At 39.5% G+C, this 25,305-nt stretch overlaps 1 protein-coding gene across 8 annotated transcripts in view; it reads left to right on the plus strand.

Annotated features, from left to right (window-relative positions):
- The window catches only part of POU2F1 (POU class 2 homeobox 1), a 121,767-nt gene that overhangs the window by 44,274 nt on the left and 52,188 nt on the right, over positions 1-25,305 (plus strand). For 5 of the 8 annotated variants that reach the window (XM_075103049.1, XM_075103058.1, XM_075103076.1 and 2 more), the window contains exon 2: positions 20,402-20,467. In XM_075103049.1, coding sequence (XP_074959150.1) covers positions 20,402-20,467 — 66 coding nt within the window. Of the gene's footprint in view, positions 1-13,872; positions 13,995-20,401; positions 20,468-24,811; positions 24,948-25,305 lie in introns of those variants that run through there. The other 3 variants (XM_075103067.1, XM_075103079.1, XM_075103078.1) reach the window with 3 other exon arrangements.

A 25,305-nucleotide genomic window follows, 5' to 3' on the forward strand; every position in this document is an offset into this window, starting at 1 on the left:
TGAGTGAATCAATAATGTGGAAAAAATGGGGCAGGTTTATTTCAAAAGCTAGAGGCCAGTTGCACTTACTTGAGTGACTAGGTAATTTTATTTGCTGATAAACAATTTTTAGTCAATAAAAATAATCCCATGTCAATTTATACGATTTTTCTGGGGTAGGAGAGAAGGTCTTTTCAGATGAATTTGCTGTAAGCTTTTTCAGTTCTTGTGAAGAAGATTGAAGCTTTGTTTTGTAATTGTATTGATAAAATGCAGTCTTTTACTATGTAGCTGATTTAGAATGGCTTACTTCATTGATTACCAAATCAAAGTGATACAAAATCAATAGTAACACATACTAAAAAGATTAAGGACAGGATAACTGAAAAAGCTCAATATAGTTGTTAATGAAAAGTCAAAATCTACTATCTGTGTCTTTTATTCAGCAAGTACTGTTCTGTGTCTACCAGTGATCGGGGAGAAATATGGAAACGTCATTGGTAAAGTTTTTGGAGGGTGCAAAGATTAGTGGAGTGGCAACTATCAAATCGGTTACTACAGAGGGATCTAAGATTAACCAATTTTTCTGGGAAATGGACTGTGTATTTTAATTTAGCCAAATACAGTGTCTGCTAAACATCTAGCAAAAGAGATGTCAATTCTACTTTTGGAAGAGGAGCCTATGCTCTGAAACACATGGACTCCAAAAATGAATTGAATTGTGATGAATTACAGTCTGGAAATGGCTTTTGGAGTGAGACTGTACCTATGATAACAATTACAATATTTGAATTATAAATACAGTTGAGATGAAACTTCTGGTGCTCCTAGGAAACTTGTAACTTGAGAAAAGTCGCTGACAAAGCCAAAGAAGTTTCTGAGAAGAGTCGTGGTGGATTCAGAGTGTGAAAAGGCTGTCAAACTGAATTTAAAATTCAGAATCCTTGGTTAAACTAAGTTAGACCAAGTGAACAGTCTCTTGCTCACAGTACATAAGGGGCCTTCTGTTTAAAGAAGCCTCTTTAACCAGCCGAAGGTGCATACCAAGATCCAGTTGCTGGAAACTGATCCTAGGTGATTTCAGTCTTAAAGCATAATGTATACATATTAAAAAGGGACTTCATATTAACAGCTATAGCTGAGAAAATTGTATAGCTCCATCTCTTGGAGTGTGTTAATCAGAATACAGTGTTGTTAATCTAATCCATCACCTGGAGGTTGAGGACTATGTTACGCAGGCGAGCGTAACAGCCTCTTTTTATTACAAAAGTGCCACGCTCATCTCCAAGTCTCCTCTTCAGAAGTCAGAACCTTCACTCCTTCCTGTTACCTTCTCCTCCTTCTCTTTTCCCCTCCATCCCACATTTGAGTTGTTCATAAGCAAGTACCATGTGTAGGGTTAGTGCTGGTCTGACCAAATGACGTTCTAATTACATATGGACAATTTCATTTTAAGTTTGTCCTTGGCATGCATCAAGTGCACAGATAGAAACCACCACAGCAAAGATCAGAGCTGTAGAGGACAGAATCAATACGTGCTTAAGTCTTCTGTATTTTTGAGATGTACAAAACCTGCCTCTTTGGTGGCATTGAAGATATGTATGAGTAAGAGTGTGTGCGCGTGCATATTTGTGTTTGGAGTGCCTCCTCCGTAACACCTGACATGAAATATTTATTTGTTATACCAGTATTAGCTGGTACTACACTTGAAATTCTTTCAAAATGACATGTTCACTTCCAATGCAAAACCTCTTCAGCTTCTCAAATTCTAGACTCTTCCACCTGTATGTCGATTTCATTTCTTTCTTGTAATATAGACCAAGAGCCTTTGGTTTTTAATTCTTTGGCTTTTATTAACATGCGATGGACTATTAATGTTATTGTGGTGTAGTTTTTAAAGTGCAAATTATGCCAGGCCTATAGGGGAATACTAATTTTTTTCCTTCTAATGAATTGTGAATTTTTTTCAACTAAGTGGGCTTACAGTCATCATTTTTAACACTAAATGGTATGTTTCACTTGCTCAGTGGTTGTGCCCTGTTAAATCTTTGTGTGTTTCCCTGGTCATTTTAATGCTACCAGCTCAGCTGTTTCTTTGAAGTGCTGCTGATTAGTCTGAAAGGAAATTTGGAGGGGAATGCAGAAAGGGTAGAGAAGAAAACTAGAACTAAAACTTTGTAAGCAAATGAGCAGCTTTCAAGTTAGTGATGGATTAAGGCTAGTTCCCACAGGTAGGGTAATGGATAAAGCTCACAGGTGTACAATGTCTTATATATGTTGATGGGTAAATAAAATTTATAGCTAGCATCCAATATGCTCATTAAACTGCTCCTGTTTGCTTCTGTTATTTCCTCTTTCATACATAAATGTATATTCTCATATGAGACAGCTAGCAGCATGGTGTCCTTGTGGGTAGTTAGAAGCTGAATGCTCCTGGGTGAGCTTGTCCTCCTTGAAAAACAGGGATTGCTTGCAGAGAGATGGTTAAACGAGGTACAAGGACAGGCATTTTGTAAAGTCAGCACAAGCAGAACTGATGGATACTGAGTCTATTTCTTATCAACCGCCTGCTCTTTTGGAAACAGGTAAACATCATGTTATTTTTGTTAGTCAGATTTCATAAGCAAAGAGAGGTTTGTGTAGTTTCTGTCTGACTTTTTCTTTCTGCTCTTCCTCAAAAACAGTTGGCCAATTTTAACCAAATTGAAGAAATTGATATTTGAATGACACTAAGCTCCTGTAGTTTTCCTGAAACTGGTGAATAAGTTAGAGATAGGATCCTGACTTCATGTGCAGTAGTATAGGCACTGTTAACGCTCCAGGTAGATCTTTCATGTTATAATTTTTCAGGGAAATAGGTACTGTATTTTCATGCTCAACAAGCAGTCAAAAAGCAAATCAAATGCTAGGACTTACCAGAAAAAGAACAGAGTGCAAAGCAATACAAGCAAAATAGCATTGTGCCACAATCCATTACTGCTTATTTCTCCTGGGTACTGTACTGTGCTGCTCTTCTCCCCCTATATGAAAAAGATGTAGAATAGCAGCATTAGGAGTCATTGTACAAAGCCATTCACACTTTTATGAACAATTGTGTAGGCTAGAGATTATCATCCTAGAAAAGATAGAGCTACGGGGGGAATATGGCAGAAGTCAGTGAAGTGTCATGGAGAGGAGAACAGAGACTTACAGTTCATGGTCTCTTTTTGTGCAAGAAGTAGGGGAAATTGCAATAGCACTACAGAAGAAGGTAGATTCAGAACAAAACAAACAAGAATGCTCTTCCAGGTATACTTAAGCTGTGGGACTCCTTGTTTCTGGCTTGTTCCTAAAAGTTTACAGGGGTTCAATGGGATGCTGATGCGGATTCATGGGAGAGAAAAATCTGCTGAGGGTTGCTTAGTGTTTATCAACATCCTTCGCCCCAAAAAGTCTCTTACAAAATTACGAGAGAGTTGTAATTTTGAGGGGGCAGTGCCTTATGTACCATCTGTGTTCCTGCGCTTTTGCCTGAGAGCTTTTGGATCCTCCTTCCTGGTTAGCTGTAGGATATTAGCTGGGATCCATGGGCCCTTTTTCCTGAGGCTGTAGGGCTGTTCTTGAAACCACCGTCTGAGCAGAGGAGAGATGTCCTGTTTGTGGCCATGCTACAGGAAAAGCAGAGAATGTGTAGTCCTTATCGGTATTGCTTATCTGGTCAGTTGACCAACAAGTGCATGCCTCTGGCCAGTCAGTACACCTGCCATTCCAAATTAGCCCCAGTGCCTTCTGCCAGTTGTTTAGCCAGCAGATACAGAAGGGGACACAGTGAGAAAGCTGGTGTGAAGCGTAAAGGAGGAGAGTTGTGGGCTTGGATGTAGGCGAAAGCAGTGAGCTACATGTGCAGGATGCAGAAAGGAGTGGGACGAACAGAAAGCAGGATACGTGTTTGTAGGTAAGGAACAAAGGATAGAATTTGTATGTGATGAACAGTTGCTTGTCAGTTTAAATTTTTAGAATGAGACTTAGAAAGCCGATGCAGAAAGAGTACAATTAAAATTGGAACTATTGAAAAGCACTTATCAGAGAGGTACTGTCTTGTTGGGAGTCTTATGACTTGACCGGAAGGATTTGTATTTGGGTTTCTGACTTCTACCTTTCAGCTGTATCTTCTTGATTGCATTTTACAGAATGACAGGCGTTTTCTAAATGGCGTAGTGTTTTTTAAACTTTAGTACCTTGCAGCAGAAGAGAGAAGCCATTTCCTTCCCAGGCATCACCTCCTGTAAATAACAGATTCACTTTACATTCTGAGCAGGTGCTGAACTAGGAGCATATCCAGAGTTTTATTTTCATGTATTAATCAAGGAAAAATGGATGTGCTTTTTAGATGTTTCCTTTACAAGATGCTGTAATTGGTGTTTCACTCGCTGAGTGTTTAAACTCTGTAGCCAATATGAAGCGGATACAACCTCTTTCTCGTGGCCAGCTGTGCAAGTTGCTATGGGAACTCGGTGGGGACTGTCTGCAGATTACTGCTCTGGGGACCACACCTGGCTTATTTGCATTCAATTTAAGTTGGGGAAAATTCAAAAGAAGAAAAGAGGAGTGTAGACTAGCCAGTAGGCAGGCAAAAAAGGGCTTGTCATTTTGACTGTCACATTGGATGGAAATGCTGCTTGTATTCATGGTTCTTGCAGACTCATGCAGGGTTCTGAATTTTGTAGCCTTTTTCATGCATACTGCCAATGTTGTGAGGCTTGTTGGAAATGTAATGCCACAGAGGGTTTTTCTGGTATTATTGCCTCTAACTTAGTTAATCCCACTGAATTTGTTAACTTCCTCTGCATTTTTAATGAGTAATCTTTCTGTAATGGTGAGGGATTGTGAAGGCAATATGGAATAGAGGTCACCCTTTCAAAATGGGGTGTTAGTTCAACACAGTGCAATATTAAAATGTCAGTGCAATATTGAGTGTTGCTGGAGAGCGTCGCTTGATTTTTTTTTTTTTTTTTCCTTGAATACCGAATTGCTCTTCTTTCAGTGGTGTCTGACTTCCTAAGGCAGCTGTGAAACAATTTTCATCCTAGTCAACAGCAGTGGTTGGCTGGCAGCTCTCAGGCTGTTTGTGGCTGGATTTTTGGGGATGATTGTGTTCTGTCACTTAAGTGCTTCATGTCTGTCTTGCTTGTTCATTCTCACTACATCAACTTGCCTTTTGACTGAAACTGGACAAAACTGATTAAAACAACACCGTATGATGACTTGTTCTTTACGCTATTTTGTCCACTGTGCTGATAACCTGCCTTGGTGTTTTCAGAACAGTAGGCTTAAAAGCTTTGAGAAATCTGAGATCACCACCTTAGTACTTAAAAAATTGTTTTTATATATATAAAAAACTATATATAATACAGTATACACATTTTTATGTAAAACACAAAGTATATATCAAGTATATGTTTATAGATAAAACATGTAAAGTCATAATGTATATATATATGTATATATATATGTATATAACATTACACAACATAATTTTTTAAAAATATATATTTATATATAAAAATAATTCTGAGGGTTAATGGATGGTTGTCTACCTGTAAACCTTTTCAGTTCTGATTTGTTGTAATGGCACCAGAGCATTGGACTCCCGTGAAGATTCAAGTTTTCAGCCTGTCATGATGCTGTAGACCAACATACAGGCTCTTTGTGTAGATGCATCAGATGTTTATAAGGTGCACTTTTTGTTTATTTGCTATAGTTTGGTCTACTGTGATATTATAGCATTTTTACTAGTTATTTTTAAAGTTCTTCTGTGAACAACTTATTGAATTTGGGGTTTAGTACTTTAAGCCAGGTTTATACTAAACTGCTTATTGGTATAATTTTAGATGTTACTCTCCTGCTGCTTCTGTTAGTTTCTCATCAATACTCCCCATTTTCTTTACTTTCAAAACCTTGTAGTTTTAATGTCATCTTCAGCACATTTGATGAAAATAAGTCCAACCTAGTGGCTTTTTATGATGGAGTGACTGCATCAGTGGACAAGGGAAAGCAACCAATGTCATCTATCTGGACTTTTGTAAAGCCTTTGACATGGTCCCCTCAGTATCCTTCTCTAGGGATTGGGGAGATACAGATTTGTTTGGGTGGACTGTTCAGTGGATAAGGAATTGGTTGGATGGTCACATCCAGAGGGTAGTGGTCAATGGCTTGACGTCTAGATGGAGACTGGTGATGAGTGACATCCCTCAGGGGTCCATACTGGGACCAGTGCTGTTTAACAGTTTCATCAATGACATGGCAAGATTGTCTGCACCCTCAGTAAGTTTGCAGATGACACCAAGCTGAGTGGTGCAGCTGACATGCCGGAAGGACAGGATGTCCTCCAAAGAGACCTAGACAAGCTGGAGAGATGGGCCTGTGGGAATCTCATGAGGTTCAATAAGGCCAAGTGCAAGGTCCTACACCTGGGTCAGGGCAACCCCCAATACCAATGCAGGCTGGGGACGAAGGGATTGAGAGCAGCCATGTGGAGAGGGACTTGGGGGTGCTGGCGGACGAAAAGCTGGACACGAGCCAACAATGTGTGCTTGAGCCCAGAAGGCCAACCATATCCTGGGCTGCATCAAAAGAAGGGTGGCCAGCAGGTCGAGGGAGATGATTCTACCCCTCTACTCTGCTCTGGTGAGACCCTACCTGAAGTGCTGCGTCCAGCTCTGGAGCCCTCAGCACAAGGACATGGACCTGTTGGAGCAGGTCCAGAGGAGGGCCACAAAAATGATCCGAGGGCTGGAGCACCTCTCCTACGAGGCCAGGCTGAGAGAGTTGGGCTTGTTCAGCCTGGAGAAGAGAAGGCTGTGGGGAGAACTTTTTGCAGCCTTTTGGTACTTAAAGGGGGACTATAGGAAGGCTGGAGGCTTTCTTTTTAGCAAGGCCTGTTGTGACAGGACAAGGGGTAATGGTGTTAAACTAAAGGAGGGTAGATTTAGACTGGATATAGGGAAGACATTTTTTACAGTGAGGGTGGTGAAACACTGGAACAGGTTTCCCAGAGGAGTGGTAGATGCCCCATCCCTGGAAACACTGAAGGCTGGGCTCTGAGCAACCTGATCTAGTTAAAGATGTCCCTGCTGACTGCAGGGGAGTTGGACTAGATGTCCTATAAAGGTCCCAAATCATTCTATGATTGTAAGTGATTGTAGGAATCACATTTCCGTTTTTGAGCATGGAAATGGTGTGTGTGAAGAGGCCAGAAATCAAGAGTATTCTCAAGAGTGGAATTGGAGGTGCATATGTAAGTATGCTAATTGATACGAGTTTTCAACATTATGGCTGAGAGTCAGTGTCCCAAAGAGGAAATAAATAGTTGTTGTGAGATTTTAATTTCTTCTATTTGTCACATAAGTTGTCTGACAGGGTTCATAAGATGTAGGTGTAGCATACAAGTGGATTTAAGCTGTAGACAATAAAAGTTTTAAGGTAATACTGCTGCTGAAAGTCTTGCCCAGTTGTTTGTTCCTGTCTCCTGCTGCCTTTGTGCTTCAACAAGGTAAACATTTCTCCCCTTGGATTAAGAAACTGATTTGAGTTAGTATTTTCTCCTCATGGGTAGAGTAGTTTTAACACAGATCAGTTCTCTTTCATAATTCTGTATGTGGCAGCACAGGAGAGCCAGGCACTATAGCAGTGGGGCTGAGCGGGGCTGCAGCTACTCATGATCCTGCTGGCTTTTTGCTGACTCAGCATTCATGGCCCATGGCCATAGTACTGACAGGGCCCTAAGTGTCCTATTTTTAATTGTTGGTTTCTCTGTGAAAACAGTGAGATACACATGTATAAAACTTGTGTTTTATTGAGGAATTAGCAACTAAGAATTAAAGTATTCTGGGTATCACTTAAAAAAATTCTTTTGTTAGGCCTTTTGACCTAATTATTTCAGTTGACTACTTTTACCCTGTAATTTGTGTCTAGATCAAGAATTGCTTTTGAGAGAGCTTTGGATCTCAACCTAACACTTCCAGTCAAAATAAGTTACAGAAAGTAGGGCAGTGCAGAAGACTTTATCTGTGCTCCGGTTTGTTGGAGAAATAACCAAGACAGGAATGTCTTCAGTGTTGTGTGTCTGTGGACCTGCAAATAAAATGTGCATGTCTTCCCCACAAATCCTCTGCAAACACAGCCACAGGTGGTAGTCATACTGCATGCACTTCAGCATTGCTGCTAGTAAACCTGTTCTTGTGGTTGTTTCCTGGAAAAGCTAATCAATGCCTTTTCTGCTTTGGCATAGCCTGGCTGCTAAAACGGGCAAAACTCTGCTTGTGAGCATTTCCTGGAAAAGCTCATGTAGGTAATACTTATATGTGTAGCTACACTGTGGTTTTCACTTTCTACTGTTCCTAAATTGTCATAAATTAAAGACCCAGGTGCCTGGGAGCTTTGCATTTGTTTTTTTTTTTAGCTCTGACCATCCAAAATGATAGATACTTGGATAGGTGTGCTGATGGATGGAATCAGTGTCTGCAGTGTGAATAACTCTGTTTCTTTCTTCAGATCTTGCATCTGGCAATTTTTTGTTCAATTTGTAACATACAGAGCAGCTTGTCTGGAATTTGGCCTTTTCCTCTTTGAGATCAAATAATTTAAGCTTCAGAAAGAAGCATTCCCATGACATGTCTTGTGGTTCCTACAGGTGTTAATAGTGTCTGGATCAGTGTGCTGAGGGCATTAAAGCAATATCCTCCTTCAGATTTGAGATAGTTATTAAGGAAGAGAAAGCAACAGCAGTTTCTGCAAAGGATGGTGGTAACAGCAGTGCAACTTTGATTCATACCATGAACTGTAGAGGTTTTGCATGTGCTTTTTTCTATTCATTTGTTTGTCAAGCACTTTAATGCTAACTAGAACTAAATACTATCTCTGCTGTAGATCTTGATGTATCCAGTTAGCTCCAGCAGAAATCACAAGAAACTTAAACCTGTGACTTTGACTTATGTATTTTGAGAGTGACCTGTAGTGTATTTAATGACAAGTGGCGTGGACACTCGGGTTTGAGTTGAACTGAATTGTATGGTTAAGTCATATACTGATTTAGTCTAGTCTTTGTAGAGCCCCTATTCACTAGGATAGACTAGTAATTACTACTTTGGCAAAGTGGAGAACACAGAAACAGTGGGTTTGCATAAGGCATTTGTTTTGATTTACAGGTGATCTTAAAAATAAAATTTTTAAGCTCTGAGGGCCTGTCCCTGTTACATGGCTAGACATGGGGAGGCAAATCTAATGCTTTTCGAATGCACGTACCGTGATGTTTCCAAAATGTAAAAGGTCATAGAACTGCTAAAACAAATACTGCCGTTCAATATTTGAGCTTGGCTTAAGTAGCCTTCATATGCTGTCAGATCGATTGTGTTCTGATTTACCTATTAGAGAATGTTTATTTTACTCAAATACTTAGTATTTTTAATGTGTATTGCAATAACAATTTTAAACTAACAATATTTATGCCATCTTCATTGCTTGAGGTTTTGGTAGCATGAACTGCTGCCTTTACCTTTTCCATTTTAATGTGGGTACAATTTCAGTAGCCACTGCATGTGTGGAATATGTGTTCCCAGCACACAACTAGTAAGAGATGACCACTTTAGGTCCAAGGGATATGTTAGCATGGACTGGCGTTTCCTGCCAGGGGAATTCTGGGGTCACCTGCTCCTCATGGTGGCTGGTGCCTGGCGGTGCTCCAGGTTCTCCAGCTGCCTCAAGCTGCAGCATCCCATAAAAGCTTGCAAGCTTTCAAGGTGGTGGATTTGTTTTTTTTTGTTGTTGTTGTTGTTTGTTTCAGTACTGCTGTTATGTAGACCTGTGCCCTTAGGTTGCCTTTTTTCCCCCTTATTCTGATAAATTTTGAAGTTTTACTGATTATGTTCTTCAGCCCTCCCTAGTGTTATGTTCATGTAACTTCACATCAGCCTTCATTTCAGTCTTTCTCTACCTTATGTCCTGCAGTATTTTTTGAAAAGCAGTGTGAGGCATGCAAGTCTTGTAAAAGTAATGAAATCTAAGAGCTGTTTATAATAAAACAATATGCATTAGCTCCAGGTGGTCAATGCTTGTCAGTGTGAAGTATTTCAGATTTGACAAACCAGTAATTTCAAAGGAAGATGAGACCCACATATATGTGGATAAAACCTCAAAAAGGTGTCTCCCTTAAAATATTTACATTTTAAATTTATGTGTGTGTTTAAAAAAATTTCCTGTTTAACTTTGGATACTACTTTTCATGTGCAAGTTCACTAGAGCAATGAATATGTAACGGTATAGAACCATACCTCTGCTGTGGTGGAATCAAAGCATGACTTGCTCATTTTGTGTGCTAACTTCTTGTTAAATTGAAAGGAGATGCGTGCCCTGCTGCAAATACTAAAAAAATATTGCTGTGCATCAACTCTCTGGCAGGTCCTAATTTATTTTAACTACTTATTTAATTAGCATTAGTTAAATAAATTTAGTTAACAAAAATTTGTTATCAAATGTGTGACAGTTTGGGTTGGCTTTTTGAATGAAGTTCTTGGAGTCAGTGCTTATGATGTAGTGCTTGGTGCCTGTAAATAAATAAAATGGTCGCCAGCTATTATGATATAGTGATGAAAACCTTGAAAACATGAGTGAAACATTAGTGCTTAAATCAGGAGATGTAAAGACCTAACGTTTGCTACACTTCAACATAATCCATGATGTCAAAGTAAATGTTATGATGGTTTCATGGGTCAAAGTTGTAGTTTTGAACAACAAGGGTTGACTGCGCTGAATTTATATACTTTGCTTTTAAAAAGAAAACAACAGAATTTAAAAAAAACCTTTTATCTAAATATAAAAAATGTAAATATAATATGGATCCTTTCTTATGTGCTATGGCTTGTAGGCCATAAGGGAATGGCAAAACTGTTCAGGTGATGCACCAGAGTGATAGAATTAGCCATGAGTTTCAAATAAGTCTGTTTGCTCGTGAAAGCTGTGATTTTTGAATGAGGCTATTTATTTTCTTTTCTCTCCTCCCCCACCTCGTGTCACTCTCCCCATTTCCCCCCCCCCCCCCCCCCCGGTGGTACTGTACTGTGCATTTGTCATGACCACAGTTCTCTTACTAGTAAAAAAATACTTAAACCATGATAGCCACCTTCTGTGGACAAAAATAAGTGAGACTTAAAAAAACAAACCCACAAATAAACTCCTTTATGTTAGTGTGTCAGGTGCTTATGAGTGTCTGCTGCCCTGCACTGATAAGATGAATTAGCATTCCTGCTTAGCTGTCTGCATACTTAATTTTCTTCAAAAAGGTATACAAAAGAATTTTGAAAGCCACTTTGTGCAATAGAAAGTTTGAAAGAATAGTTATGATTTGAGTTTGTGAGGGGGAAGTAAAGTTAGATGTGGACTAAAATTCCCATTCATAGCAATTACGTAATGACCAGTAATTCTAAAACAGGGCAATTTTATTTGACTTTTCCAGGCAACTGCTTTTCAGCTTTCAGAGCAAACTTAGCAATTTTCAGATAAAATCAATTTTGTTAGCCAAAGTCAAAGGTGGTGGCTAAAATTAGAGCTTAGTTTGCAGCCCTAACTATGAACAGGTGTCTGTCTGTCTGTTTGTAATGACTCTAAGAGGGTTGTGCCAACTTTAATAACAGTTTATTTCGTTGAAGTATGTGATTTTTATAATTTTTTTATAGCACATTGGAGTGTTCTGCTTGATGGAATTTTTATTAGGTTTCATTTAGCTTGTGGAATGCAGACTTGGAAATGTCTTGAGTTAAAATGTAGTAGCTCTGTGCAATGTCAGTTTAGGGCTAGCTGTATCTAAGGTCTTGGCTGGTGTGACATATAGAAACAGCCTTACTCTGAGTGTTGCCAGAGTTACATTGATGTTGTGCTTAGTCATGCACTGTTTCCCAAGCTGTGGTGGCCAGTTTGCTTCAGTGGTTCTTCAGGATAAAATATGCTAGACACTGATACACTAATGAAGACAGTATGTGAATATGTTACAATTAATACTGTCTTTCCTTTCCTTGTACCCTGTTCAAAAGGCAAATAATGAGTTGTTGGCTTGTTGTGTAACCTTGCCATGTTTTATGAGAAAGCATGCCCGCAAAGTTTACAGAGGTCATGCTTGTCACAGATCTAGCAAGTGGCTGAAATTTCCTAGCTGTCATTGAAAGCATGTAGTAAATGACATTTCACTAATATATGGAAACATATCTATATAAAAATGAAGGTTCTTTTCCACTGTAAAGATATTGAATAGAATAACATTGATAATAACTTTGCCCTTTATCCCTTTAATTCTGCCTCGTTTGTATTGTTAAAAAAAAACAACAACAAAAAAAAACAAAAACCAAAACAGACCAACCAGCCATCTGAAGATCAAGGTTGAAACATCCTTTCCCCCTAGTTTCTAACAACTTTTAGTATCTATAAGACTCATTCACAATAGATGACATTGGGGAATAATTTTATGGAGTTTAGTCAGTCAGTTGGGCATAATAAATGGGAAAAAAATCCAGGAGGAGATATAAATGAGAAGACACAGAAGGAGGTCTAACAAGGAACTGCTTAACCTGCAGGGGAAAATGAGGTTTCCTTTCCAAAAAGTAAAGTATCAAAGTATCAGGTATAATTATTAGAACAGAGTAAATAAAGTGACATATTGATGAGACAAACAGCAAAACAAAAGCATTCATTTGAAATGGGAAGGTATGTAAGATACGTAAAGAGTGAAGAGAAGAAGAGAATTGGGTAGAAAAAGTCTCCTGAAGTCTTATCTGCAGACTCTGAAGTGTTTGAGTGAAGAACATCTGCCTTTATCATACCTGGATCCATGCTAGTGGCTTAGTTCCTTTGGTTTTAAGGAGAAGTATGAATAGAATTGTGTGGGGAAAATCATCAATGAAAGAATCATAGAATTGGGTGGAGAGGAGAAAAACAATTGTTGAGATGGCTATAGTTGCACAGCATAGGGAGAGTCTTTTGCACTGATGATCACAAGGTGCACCACTTTCTTTTGTTAGAGGTGCCTTTGGAGGAGAAATGGAACAGTGTGTGCAAAGCCCAGAGTGGTATTTTGCTTAAATACCAGTACCAGAAGTATGACTTTGGTTCCGGGTGTTAAGTAACTTCTAACGTAAGGATCCAGAAGGAAAAAAGCAGCCAATGACATGGCAGAACCTAAACAGAAAGTTAAACTAGCATATTCTGCCATTGGTTAAGAACTTTCACAAAAGGGAAGATAAAATTGTCAAAAGAATTGTCAAACAATGAAGTGGTCACTGGAAGAATGGTATTTTCCGCCCCTCCCCCCCCCCCCCCCCCCCCCCCGCCCCCACCTGTTAGTTTGAAAAGTTGATGGTATAAGGTTTTATTTCATTTAGTAGGTTAGTGGAAGTTACGGTTCAAATGATCGTTTGTGTGGGGTTTGGTGTTTGTAGGGCAAATTGGTTGGCACAGTCAGGAGTGGGAAGAAAACTTAGCTGTCAATGCAATGTTGATAGTATGGACGATGAGTAGCACCGTGGACCACCAGCAGCACACCTGCTAACACTGCTTCAGGTACATCCTTCCCTGGCCTTTATTTGTTGTTTGCTTGTTCTGTTGTTTGATAAGTCATCCATCACTACACACGTGCCTGCTTTTAACGGTCACTTCCTGCAGTCGTGTGCTTTTGATGCTGCACCTGTGTTCCACCAGCTTGACACAGACTCTCATTTGAGAAGGATCCTAAAGATAACACTGCTGTCCTCTTACTATGCTACTGGCTGCCTCAGCTCAGCCACTATTTAAAATGGCACTTGCTTTGTGAAGTGCTTGGCTTGTTGCACTGTTTGTCTCTAGAGTCTTCTGATGAAGCGAAGGGATTATCTCCCAGTGCAGTCCAAAAGCATGTGTGGAAGAGTGAAGTTTATGAGGGTCTGCAAACCATGGAGATGTGCCTCGGAGGTCTTACTGGGACATGTGAAGGAGTAGAAAACCAAGCTGGAAACAAGGTATTAGGAAAACCTGTTCAGTAGACACAGTGGTTTCCCTGCAGTTGGGAGCACCTTCCCTTATTGCAATCTTTTTCAAGTGTAGATCGCTCATGTTAAATATATAGCAGGGAACATCTTGTGGTAAGTAGAGATATGAACCTGAACAGAAGAAGAGGTCAAGCGTGGAAATAAATTCCAGTCAGTACTGGATGATTGAGAAGTCCCTTTTCTCTCACTCCCTCTTGTTTGGAGAGGCGGTGCTTGAATTCACTTCAGAAATGAGAAGAAAAGTACAGCTAGATTTTTCTTAAAGGAAAAAAAAAAAGAAAAAAACCCAACTTACTCTTTAAATTAGCATTAACATCTGGAAGTGGGTGGCTCAACTCTGTAGTCACCTGCGTCATCACATTATCTTTTACAGATCCGAATAAGGAATATTAAATATTGCTATGTCCACATTGCACTTAAATTTTTATATAAATGGTCTTGCCATTTAGGATATTAGTATTTGAGTTGTAAACCACTTGAAATGGTTTAATCTAGCCTCACAGGTCATCAGCACACTTAGTTCTGTGGGCCACTTCTGGAAAGGAAGATGGATTCTTCCATGGACCAAAGCCTCTTCCCAGCAGCAAGTGTGCTCTGGTTATCATTGAGTGGTTCAAAGATGCAACTTGGGTGTAAAGTGTCTCCTTTCAAAAACCATAGCTCTGCAGTAAGCTTTATTTAGCTATATTGAGTACGCTTGCAGAAGGGATTAATAATAGATTTCTGTTTTTTTTCTTGGAAGTCACTGGAAAGCAAAAGAATAAATCTATTTTGATTTCACTTGGGATAGATTAGCGTGTGTCAAATGTTACACAATACTTGACATATCCACTGCTGTTAAGTTGGCCGTGGCAAAGGGATTACCTGATAATGAATCACCAAGCTCTTTAGCCATTTAAAGGGAATCGTGCCGCTTCCTTGCCCTGGTGGTACTCTCCTTCCTGCCCAGGACCTTCTTGTGACAGTTCGTGTTCAGATGCAGAAATCACCACGCAGATGTGCAAGCACCGGTCTGGCAGCTTTGTGTTCAGCTTCTACCTTGCTAATTGTTTTTGTGGGATTATTTGGATTGTGTAGAAAGCTTTTTCCAAATCCCCTTTATTACTGAAGTTATTGTTGCCAGCAGGAATAAGATTAAAGGTGCTTAAGTCTGTAGAGTTGTTTCTAATTTGTACGTGTCATTTCAGTGGCATTTGAACAGAACTCTGTCTCTTCCCCTGCCTGCTCCCCTGTGGTACTGTGCTTGAGTTAGGGCTGAGAAGCCAAGCTATTGGAAGAAAATTCATTTTGTTCCCTAATTATTATGCTGGCACTTGGGAGATAATTTTTCCCTTCATGCACTGCCAATTAATATGCAAATGAGCTGATAAATATTTATACCGTGATTTAAATTATGCAGGGAGCGCTTTCAGTGTACTCTGCAAATGAATTGTTCATGGACTTCAAAGTGCTGGCTGCTGTGCTAACGAGGGGAGATTTGCATAAGGCCCTAATCAGGCGCATACTGATTAAGCTTCATTATGGAAACTGCCAGCTGCAATCTTTGTTTCTATTTTATTACAAAAAGGGGAACTTTTCACGCTTCAGTCGCCTTGACAATGTCAGACACAGCTAGTAGGAGAGACTAAAACTCCACTGAGCAACTGAAGTTTCCCTGTTCAGTTGAAGATTGCTATGGTGTAACTGAAGTTGTATTTCTTCCCCCACCTCCCCATTCCCTTTCTTGTTCGATCGAGAGCAGTAGTGTAGATTTGATAGAAATTGCCATTCTCCCTTTCCTTGGACTATCTGAACCTGTAGAGGATACCACAGCAATGCTGGACTGCAGCGACTACGTTCTAGGTGGGTACCAGCTCAGCTCTTTCTTATAAGTGTTTAATATGGAAATAGGGGCTGTGAGGTTGACTATGCATAGAGGCTTAATCACATATGCAGAGGCTAGAGAAGGTATTTGTAAGGCTGAAGCTCACCAGTGAATCAGTAGCAAATAGCTGCCTGGTAGATGGATCTGTACCAGGGAAATACATGGTTTGTTTTTTTCCTCCTCCTTTCCCTCACTCTAGGAGAACTCGTTTCCTCTGCGCTGGAGAGACTTGCTGCTAGGCTTGGATGATATTAATACAGACCTTTTGCTTTTAGGAATTCAATCTGAGAAGCATTTGGCTTCTAACAAACACTGGACTTGCGTATCCATGTGTTATGAATTTTAAAGCAATAAAATGAATGAGAGGGAGTCCCAGTCTCAAAGAATTTAGTAGCTGTATTGAGCCATTCCCCAACAGAATGTATACTATGTCTGTGTATTTTTAATGAAATAGCAAGGTTCTTGTGTAATAGAAAATAAGGTGGAGTCCACAGTGGTTGCCATTGATACCATTGCAAGCTGTGCCTAAGGTTACTGGGACAATGTGTTTCCTGTGCCGAGATTCCATCAGGGCTGCCGAATAGACATGCTGTAATTTCTTCTTCATGTCTTTAAAAGTTATTTGTAATAACGGATCATCCCAGTTTTACAACAGGTTTTATTTATTTTCAAGGCCCTTTCCCCAAAGCTCAACGTATAGATTTTTTTTCTTAACAATTATTTTGATTCCATTTTATAAGTTCATGTAAGAACTTATATGTCACAGTAAGGGAATATATTTTTGGATGGCAAATTTTAGAGCAGACATCTGAATATTTGTTTTTGAATCTGAAGTAGTTTTTTGAAGATTAATTTCTAGTGAATTCTCAGCATGTTTTCACTCACATTGAACTTTGGTTTTTCCATACGCATCAGTGAATCATTTTTGCTGCTGCTGGAGTATTAGGCAGTTTCACTTTAATGGGTGAAAGGAAATAGTTAATGATATCTTCCATGTTAACATTTTCTGTGTTTTACTAGCTACGTACAGTCCCTAATGCTCCAGGTGTCCACTTCTTTCTTCTGAACACCTTTTGAAATGTTACTGAGGGTGTGTAAGCCTGGTGCAGCATTGACTTGGACACCCTCAGCCCTGCTAGTGTAGCAGCAGTACTGAATGTATTCACTCCTGAGAGTTTAATCTCAATCATGCACCTGCTGCTTTCGATCCTTCCTTCTGTGGAGTTTGTTTTTAGATAATGTTGGCAGAAGTTGTAGCCCAGGGCCTTTATTTAAAACCTGAGTAAGATCTAAAGGAAAAAGAAAAGGTGAAGGCATTATGGTTTATTTTATTTTAGCCCACTTCATTTGTTTATTCTTTTAACTTTAAAGCAAAAAATTGTATGAGCATGTATAAACCAAATAATCTTTTTATGTGATGTACAGTGAATCTGTAGGTTTAATATCCAGTGGATACACGTCTGTTTTGCTGGTAGCAGTTTTGTGCTTCAGATGTATGTCATACCATTTGCAATGGAAATAGCGGCATTGTTCTTGATGCTTTACATGCAGAAGGCCCACAGATTGAACAAGAAATAGTCAGCTGGTGAAATAATGGATGGTATCCTTCGTTTGAACCTGAGCAGTACCAGAAAGATGTTTCTCAATCCAACTTGCTACATTTTTTTTTGTAATAGCAATGTTTGAGGTCTTTGTTAGGGATGAACCTTTACAATAAAATAATCTTCATTTAGACATGCTTTCAGGAGTTGGAGTAAACTTTATGTGTATGTCTAGTACTGGGAAACACTGAAAACCTCTAAAAGGATTTATTTTGCAGCATAGGCTGAGAGAAGAACATGTCTTGGTTGCTTTATGAAAAGAGGTCTCCACAGTTAAAACTTTGTCTGGAGCAAACTTGCTGGTCATGCAGGAAGGTTTTTTGTGTGAGCGCCCTCATACAGAGGGAACAGTCACTACGTTGCTTGGAATTCTGTGCGCAGGACAGTTGTGTCCCCTCCAGGTTTAGTTTGTTTGTTCTACCGTTAGTATCCTGAACGGTGGCCCTAATACTTCAGTTTCTTACAGAAACTGGCCCAGGAGGTCCTGTGTTGTTTTTCTTCAAGAGCTTTCTGAAGTGCTTCAGTGAACGGATCTCATGTTATTGAGATGATTGTCTCAACCTGTGTTCATCCCTTCTGTGGTCCGTGCTATCACAAGCTCAGGCTATTCTCGTGCTCTGGGCTTAAAAAATACATCCTAGGACCAATAGCCCCATGAGTTAGCCTAGTTTCCACAACCCAATGTATTGGACTTCAAAGCCCTCTTTGCTTATTTGCCTGTTGGATGAGGACTCTTTACGTTTGCATCCAAAGAGAAGTCTCCCATTCAGTGTTCTTTGAACCTAAATTAATTTCAGTAGCCAGCTGTGTGTCAGGGAATGAACTAATGCTGTTTATCAAACAAGTGTTGCCTATAATCTTTAAATAAATGTGCTGTTGCCAAAACAATAAACTCAAACAAATAAACAAAAAGACAAACGACATGACTTAAGTCAATACAGACTTACAGATAGAAAGATACTTGTATTTGTTTTACATGCAGATCTATCAGCAGGGAGTGGCACATCAAGGACAAACATTTCTGTGCAGGCAGTGGAACCGGTGTTGTTTGCAGAGTGTGGATCGTACTACCCAAAGGTGGAAAATGACAAAATAAGGAGCTGGGAAGCAGTAGGTTCTGTCTGCAATCTTAGCAGAGCTCTGTCTTTCAAGACTGTGAATCTTCTGAGCAGAGGTTGTGAAAAACGGGCCAAAACTTGCAGCATTTTGCTGAAGCGTGGGCCAGCAGTGCTCAGCTGGAAAGTTTCTCCCTCTCACACCCCCTTCCAAAAAGCAGTATAATGCATGTCTGCCGTTATACTAAGAGTAACATTGATAGTTCAGATCTCTCTGACACGTGGCTGACATTTGAAATATTTAAGCATAAGCATAGGAACTCTCTGAGAATAGCTGATGCTCTGGAGAGGTTGAAGTCACTTGTTGAGGGAAGATTCCTGTTTTTTACCATCCTCTGGGTTTTCTAGGCATTGCTGCATTCAACTGCAGCAGTTGTTTACATGGAAGATTACATGTGTTTTAAAAATATTGATGCATCTTAAATTGTGTTTCCAAACTGCTTATTGGAGTTTTTCCAAGGCTGATGTCTCTTACCTTTTCTCTTGCACACGCTGCATTTCTAACTAGTTCCCTCCTCTTCCCACTCAGGCTTCATTGTGACTCCTGTTTTCATTTGGGCCCTGCCCACGTGCTTCGTTGGCTTGTGCTTGTGTTCCGCTGCTGCTGTAGCTCCTGGTTCTGATAGCCTGGGGGTGCCACTGATCTCTCTGGGCAGTAGCAGGTGAAAGCACACAGCAATAGCCCAGCTTCTCATTTCCAGCTCTCATAGACTGCCAAGTAGTGAAGTGTCTGGGCATTCTTGGAAATAGCTGGGGAAAAGATGCAGCAGTTAATGTTGTTACTGTATTCTTCTTCAGCCAGTTGGTGTTTTGGAAATCACTGCTTTGATGAAAGTACATGACAGAGGTAACCTTTTAAGCACCTAGCAAGAGAATATTCTGGAGTAAAGGGTTCATTTTGAGCTCATTGAACTTGCATTTAACTGGTTATGGGAATGGAAGAATGTGCTTAAGGATTTGCTTACGCTTCATTTTATGAACTGGTCTGTCTTGAGATTCTTTTTGTAATTTGGTTTGTGATAATGTGGCACACTGAGGTCGGTAGCAAGGAATGAGGAGGCAATAAGCTGGAGAGCTGATGCTGTACACAGAACAGCTGTATGGATTCCTATATAAGGAAACTATATTCTCTGTCTGCCATCTGGGGAGGCCCTCTGCGTTGCACTATATTCAGCTGATAAGCTTTGAAATCAAGAGCAGACTTTTCAATAGATTCACCCAAAGGGAGGAGAAAAAGGAATTATTTTATATTTATATGGTTTTGCATGTGTATATATATAGAGGAAATATAAAATAATATCAGTGGCATTCCTGTAAAATAAAAATGAAATATTAGAAAAATGGCATCTAATTATAATGACTGAATTTCCTTTCTCTTGGCGTGGGTGGGGGTGGAACCAACACAAGAATAATGTAGGCCTTGGTGGTCAGACTTAATGTTTTTGAATCTTGATGTAGTCATTGTTCACCCCCCCCCTTTTTTTTTTTCTTCTATGACTTTCACTGTACTGAAAATTAAGTTCCTACCTATCCTTGCCCTCCAGCATGCTGTGTTTTATTCCCATAACGCCATGTTTTCACATATGGGAATAATGGCATACAAAATTTTTAAACAATATTTACCTGGAAGATTCAGTACTGTGTTCTACTTCTGATGGTTCTTTCTATGTTATAATCTGAATTAGGGTGAAATACATATTCAATTCCTGATGTTCTGTACTTCTCTTGGACAAGAAGGTATACATATATTTGGATTTATTTTTAAATGATTTTATCTTTATTTCTGTTTTAATGCAGACTCAAGAATGAACAATCCGTCAGAAACCAGTAAACCATCAATGGAGAGTGGGGATGGGAACACAGGTAAGAAATTATGAATTGGTGAACAGGTATTTTCTGGTGGAATTGAATGGATATTAAAAGTAAAATTTCTTTACCAGTTTTCAGGAATTAAAAAACAAAAACAAAAAAACAAACCCCAAACAAACCACCCCCCACACCTACTGTTTTTTAGAGACTTGGGAACACTTTTGCCTTAACCCTACTGTATGCAGGGCATTATTCACACCTACTGTATCAGAGCAATACCCACACTTGGAATATAAGATTCCCCTTCCTCAATTCCTCTGTCTGTAATATTTCTGATATTACAGAAGGTATGGTGGCGCTAATTCTCCGTAAGTAGTCTCACTTTTTCCTGGCAGAACATACCTTTGGCATCTCTAACTTCGTAATTTATTTTTGGGTTGAAATTTTCCCTGGCAGAGGTGGGCAACTGGCTGGTCTTGTTTCTGTTTTAGATTGAATTCAGGCTCTCACAACAGTTCTGAAGAACAAGGCAAAGGGAGAATGCATCACTTCTCAACATTAAAGAAAAATGTTAGCTGGCTTTTCTGTAATTTCTTCATGTGTTAGAACAGAACCTTGAAATTTGGCTGGGGAAGAATAGCCTTTGGGTCAGGGCCAATGTGCCTTTTGTCACATCCTTAAGATGTGGCCAAGTTCTAAGCCATGGAAGCAGCTTGTTAAGCCACTATAACTCAATCATGCTATCTCACACTTGTATTCCTTTCTGGAGGTAATTTAATGTTCATTTTGGAAGCAAGAGAAGTGACAGTTCTGAATGGAAAGTAAATAGTTTAACCTAACTCAGAATCTTCTCTGAGCTCAAGATAGCATTTGGGAAGAGAAAATCTTAATGAGAAGGAACTTATCTTTGTTGCTGTGAGAGAAGCCTAGTTACCTTGTACGAGGAAAATTATTTTTCCTCCTCTTGGCTCAATAGTAAGAGTTTTATTTTAAACTCTGAAGTTATGATAAAATTAACAATTTATTTCACTTTATGCTGCTGTCTCCTCATTCTTTGTGCAAGGCTCTAATACAGCTAAGAGTGACTGAATGTTCCCAATACTGATCCGAGAGGCTGGATGTTTTCTGCCAATGCATGGGGTCAGTCAAAAGGAATTCTGCTCACTTATTAATGTGCGTTTTGTTACTGGCATCTCAGTTTTTATAAAATCGGTTGTAATAGGAGAGGTATAAATTCTTTTTATGTACAAAAATTTATTATGTATTAATACTGGTTAGGGATGATATAAAACATTATTTCAAAAAACACGGGCTGTAAACATTTCATAATCATAAACAATATCGAGAGAACAATGGTTTTACATATCCCTATAGAATCCTTGTAGCTGGAGGGTGTGTGTAAACTTCTGAGAAAATTCAGACTTCATGCTCTGTATTGCCACAGTTCCCTGTGTGTGCTTTCTCTAAAGAGTGCATTCCCACTGTGGCTCCTTAAGTGTAGCTTTAACTAGCTGTTTCACCTGAGACAAGCTGTTAAAGATGAGGTCTTTCGTTTAATCAAAGGTAGTGCATTATCACAGAAGTATTGCATCTGCTTTAGCAGAACCCTGGCTCTGCAGCAAATACTTCATCAGTGTGAAGGTGGTGGTCATGGTATAAAGACATTGATGGATTGTAAAGCTGCACGTAGGTGCTTTCATCACAAAAAGGGATACAAGGTCTGCATTTTTTTTTTAATACTCTAATACTAAGATTAGTTATTAAAGAAGTTTGACTCTTACTGGTGTTTGGACCTTTTACAAACACTGCTTCTGTAATTTAAATGTTCCCAGTCATTCCTTTCAGTTTTGTTTACTTTTAAAATTATGCAAACTAAAATAATCCAGAATTTTTGAGGACTGTTCTGCTGACATGGTTTTGTTTTTAAACACACTGCTCATAAACCACTGGAGGTAGTGATTAATGGCATTTGTGATGTTCTTTGGGGGCTCAGGCATCAGTTGCATTAGTCAACTGGCAGATGTTAAACCCTGAAAGGAATACTTGAGGAATATAATTTTAGTCTTCTCATCAGGGTACTTAGATTATGGTTCTGTGCCCTGTGCATACTTAGTGAAAAGTCAGCGTTCAGCTTGGATGCTAAGGAACTGGAAGTGCTGGAGCAAAATCCATGAAGATGATTTTTATAAATACGCAGAGTTCTTATTTTGACATTCTGTAACTCTCTATTTTTCAGTGACACTTGTAAATCACTTTAGTCTGCTGTCTAAACGCTACTAATCTTTCTTTTGAACCCCAGTGGATGTTTGTTTAGGTCATTCCTGTTTTAAACTGTAGTAAGATGATGCAACTTGAAAATTTTAAGAGAAATTACTGTAGGGCATGGAATTTACATTTGGTAGAGCTAGTGTTTTCAGGAAAAAATATGGTTGCCACTGTAAAGATGACTTAACATCAGTAGTTCTCTGAGCTAACAGTGAACTATCATGGCAGGGAACACATTAGGGTTTTGTATTTCTAACTGACTACTCAGGGAACATAGTAACGTCCCCAGAAAACATTGGTCACAATAAAATGCCTGAAACATAACTTAAATTTTTTTGTGCTAACTGAACTCCCCTTTTAAGCATCTGAAAGAGCAATCCATATTTCAGATAAATTAACAACAACGAAAGTCTTTGAGTACAAGAGTTGTTGGATCGCTGTTTTTACAAGAACATGAATTGATCAACTCATCGTCAGTATCGCAGAATTACACAAATCTTTTCCAACCTTCAGCTGTGGGTGGGCAGTCTACCTAGTATCTATTGGAAAAAAGAGAAGTAAAAAGTGTGACTTACAGTAAACAGATAGCCCTTTTGTTTTCCTTTTTATAGGTTGCAGCATAAATTTTTCCAAAACAACTCAACCTTTTTTGTTTGTTTAATGCATATTCTTTTTTAAAAGCTATGTGAATGCAGTACTTAGACATTATAACCTTGGCTTTCAATGGAAGCTGTAGCATTATGACATGCATTGACGTAGCAGCAAAATAATTAGAGAGTCTATAGGAGAGTGGGAGAGAGACCACAAAATATTCTAACTGCTAAAATTCTGGGCAAATATAATTGCTAAACTTCTTATCACTAATATGGAAAAGGAATCAGCAGTTTCTGAGTATTGGGGATATCTCTCTCTCAGCGCACGCACAGAGAGAGAGAGATAGATATGGGGAAATGTACTGTTGGTGCTGCAAGTTTGTCTCCCAGAGCAGAGTTCTTGTTTTCCTTCCTTCCCTGAGTCCTTTCTTGCACCTTACTCCGATCTCCCCAGACTTGTAGTTCCTCGCTCCTCTTCCTTTCTTACGCAGTTTGTAAACAGAGACTAAAGTCTGATGATGATTGTCTCAGATTTTGAGAGTATGTTCTTCTCCCGACTGCAGGTGCAATGTTACCTTGCTGGCTCCATTTTGTCATGCCTTTACTCTCTGCAGGTACAATTCCAAGACAGCATAAACTAATCGATGTTCAGGGTGTCCTGGTACTTAGTGTTCTGTTCCTTTCCCTGCAGTGGCACTGAGTGAGGTAGTTCAAAGATTTGTTTTGGCTGAAATTTAATTGCACTTAATGTTAGTCTTCATCCAGACCAACTCAGCAAAGTAGCTAACCACATGGCTGAATTTATGCCAGAATTTGAACGTGCTTAAGTTGTGTTGGACTTGGGCTGTCAGGGTGAAATTTCATCCTACAGCTTGATTTAGTCTTTACAACTTGTTGGGGGTGGGGGAGGCTCATTTCCCTACTGCCACGTCTCTGACCTCCCCTACTTTGCATTATCTGCTGCTTGTTGGGCCCTAAAGTTAGTTAATTAATCTCACATAAGTGGCAGAAAACTGACTTGGCCAAAAGAAAAAGGGACCAGTTCACATGAATAGTTTTCTACTCGGTTAGAAAGGTGAATTGCCTTACTCCTTTGTCAATGAACTACCAGAAAGGGCGGGACAGGGACAATATAGTGGAACCAAGAAGAAAGGGGAGATGAAGAGTTCCCACTCCTGGTTTGTTTTTTTTTTGGTGTTGGTGAGCTGTTAAATCACATGTAACAATTATGGGAGCTGAGATAGACAGAAAAGACATAAATGTGTGGGATTATTAAAATCACAATACTTGCTATTACATCTGCCATGTCTATTAATCACTGTGGGGTTTTGCATTTAACTATTACCGTGAGCAGAAGTGGCGTTCTGGTCCTTTCATGTCCATATAATGTGCTGACCTTCTGCTCCTGACAGCTCCATTTTCCAGTCTCCTTATCAGATTTCTTGGATTCCACAGGAGTGGTGTCACATCCTTATGAGCACCTGAAGAGCAAGGCCTCTCATATGCTGGACTCAAAGTTAATTTTTCCTGCTGTTCTTCAAAAGACGTAGGCATCCTGTGATAAATGCAAGCAACCTGGGTAGCATTCCTTCCAAAACTAAGGCTGCATCTGAAGGGGAAGGGACACTGTACTTCCAAATACCAAAGAAAGCTTAAGATGCAAACAGAGTGAACAGGTGTGGTTTGGGGTTTTTTGCTCCAAGTTCGGTTTTGGGAGGCACGGGGAGCGGGAGTTGGAGTCCTTCATGGTTGAGTTTAAAGGAAATGTTTTCTCTCAGTACCTGTCTAAACATGTTTTTCCCATGTTTCTCCATGGGACCCACGGAGATTTTAAGCTCAGTCTTGGAACTTGCTTTGTTCAAAACTATCAACCCTCAAACTTCCATATTAAGAGTCAGCAGAAGTGCTAACTGGAGAATTTCTTCTGCACGCACACACACACACCCACACACAAACACCTCAGAGCTCTTTTAATACGGTACCATGATTTGAGGCTCTTTTTGGAAAACGGTTAACTAGAACAGCTCCACTGAT

The sequence above is a fragment of the Phalacrocorax aristotelis genome, chromosome 1 (genome assembly GCF_949628215.1).
Source record: "Phalacrocorax aristotelis chromosome 1, bGulAri2.1, whole genome shotgun sequence".
Classification (NCBI taxonomy): Eukaryota; Metazoa; Chordata; class Aves; order Suliformes; family Phalacrocoracidae; genus Phalacrocorax; species Phalacrocorax aristotelis.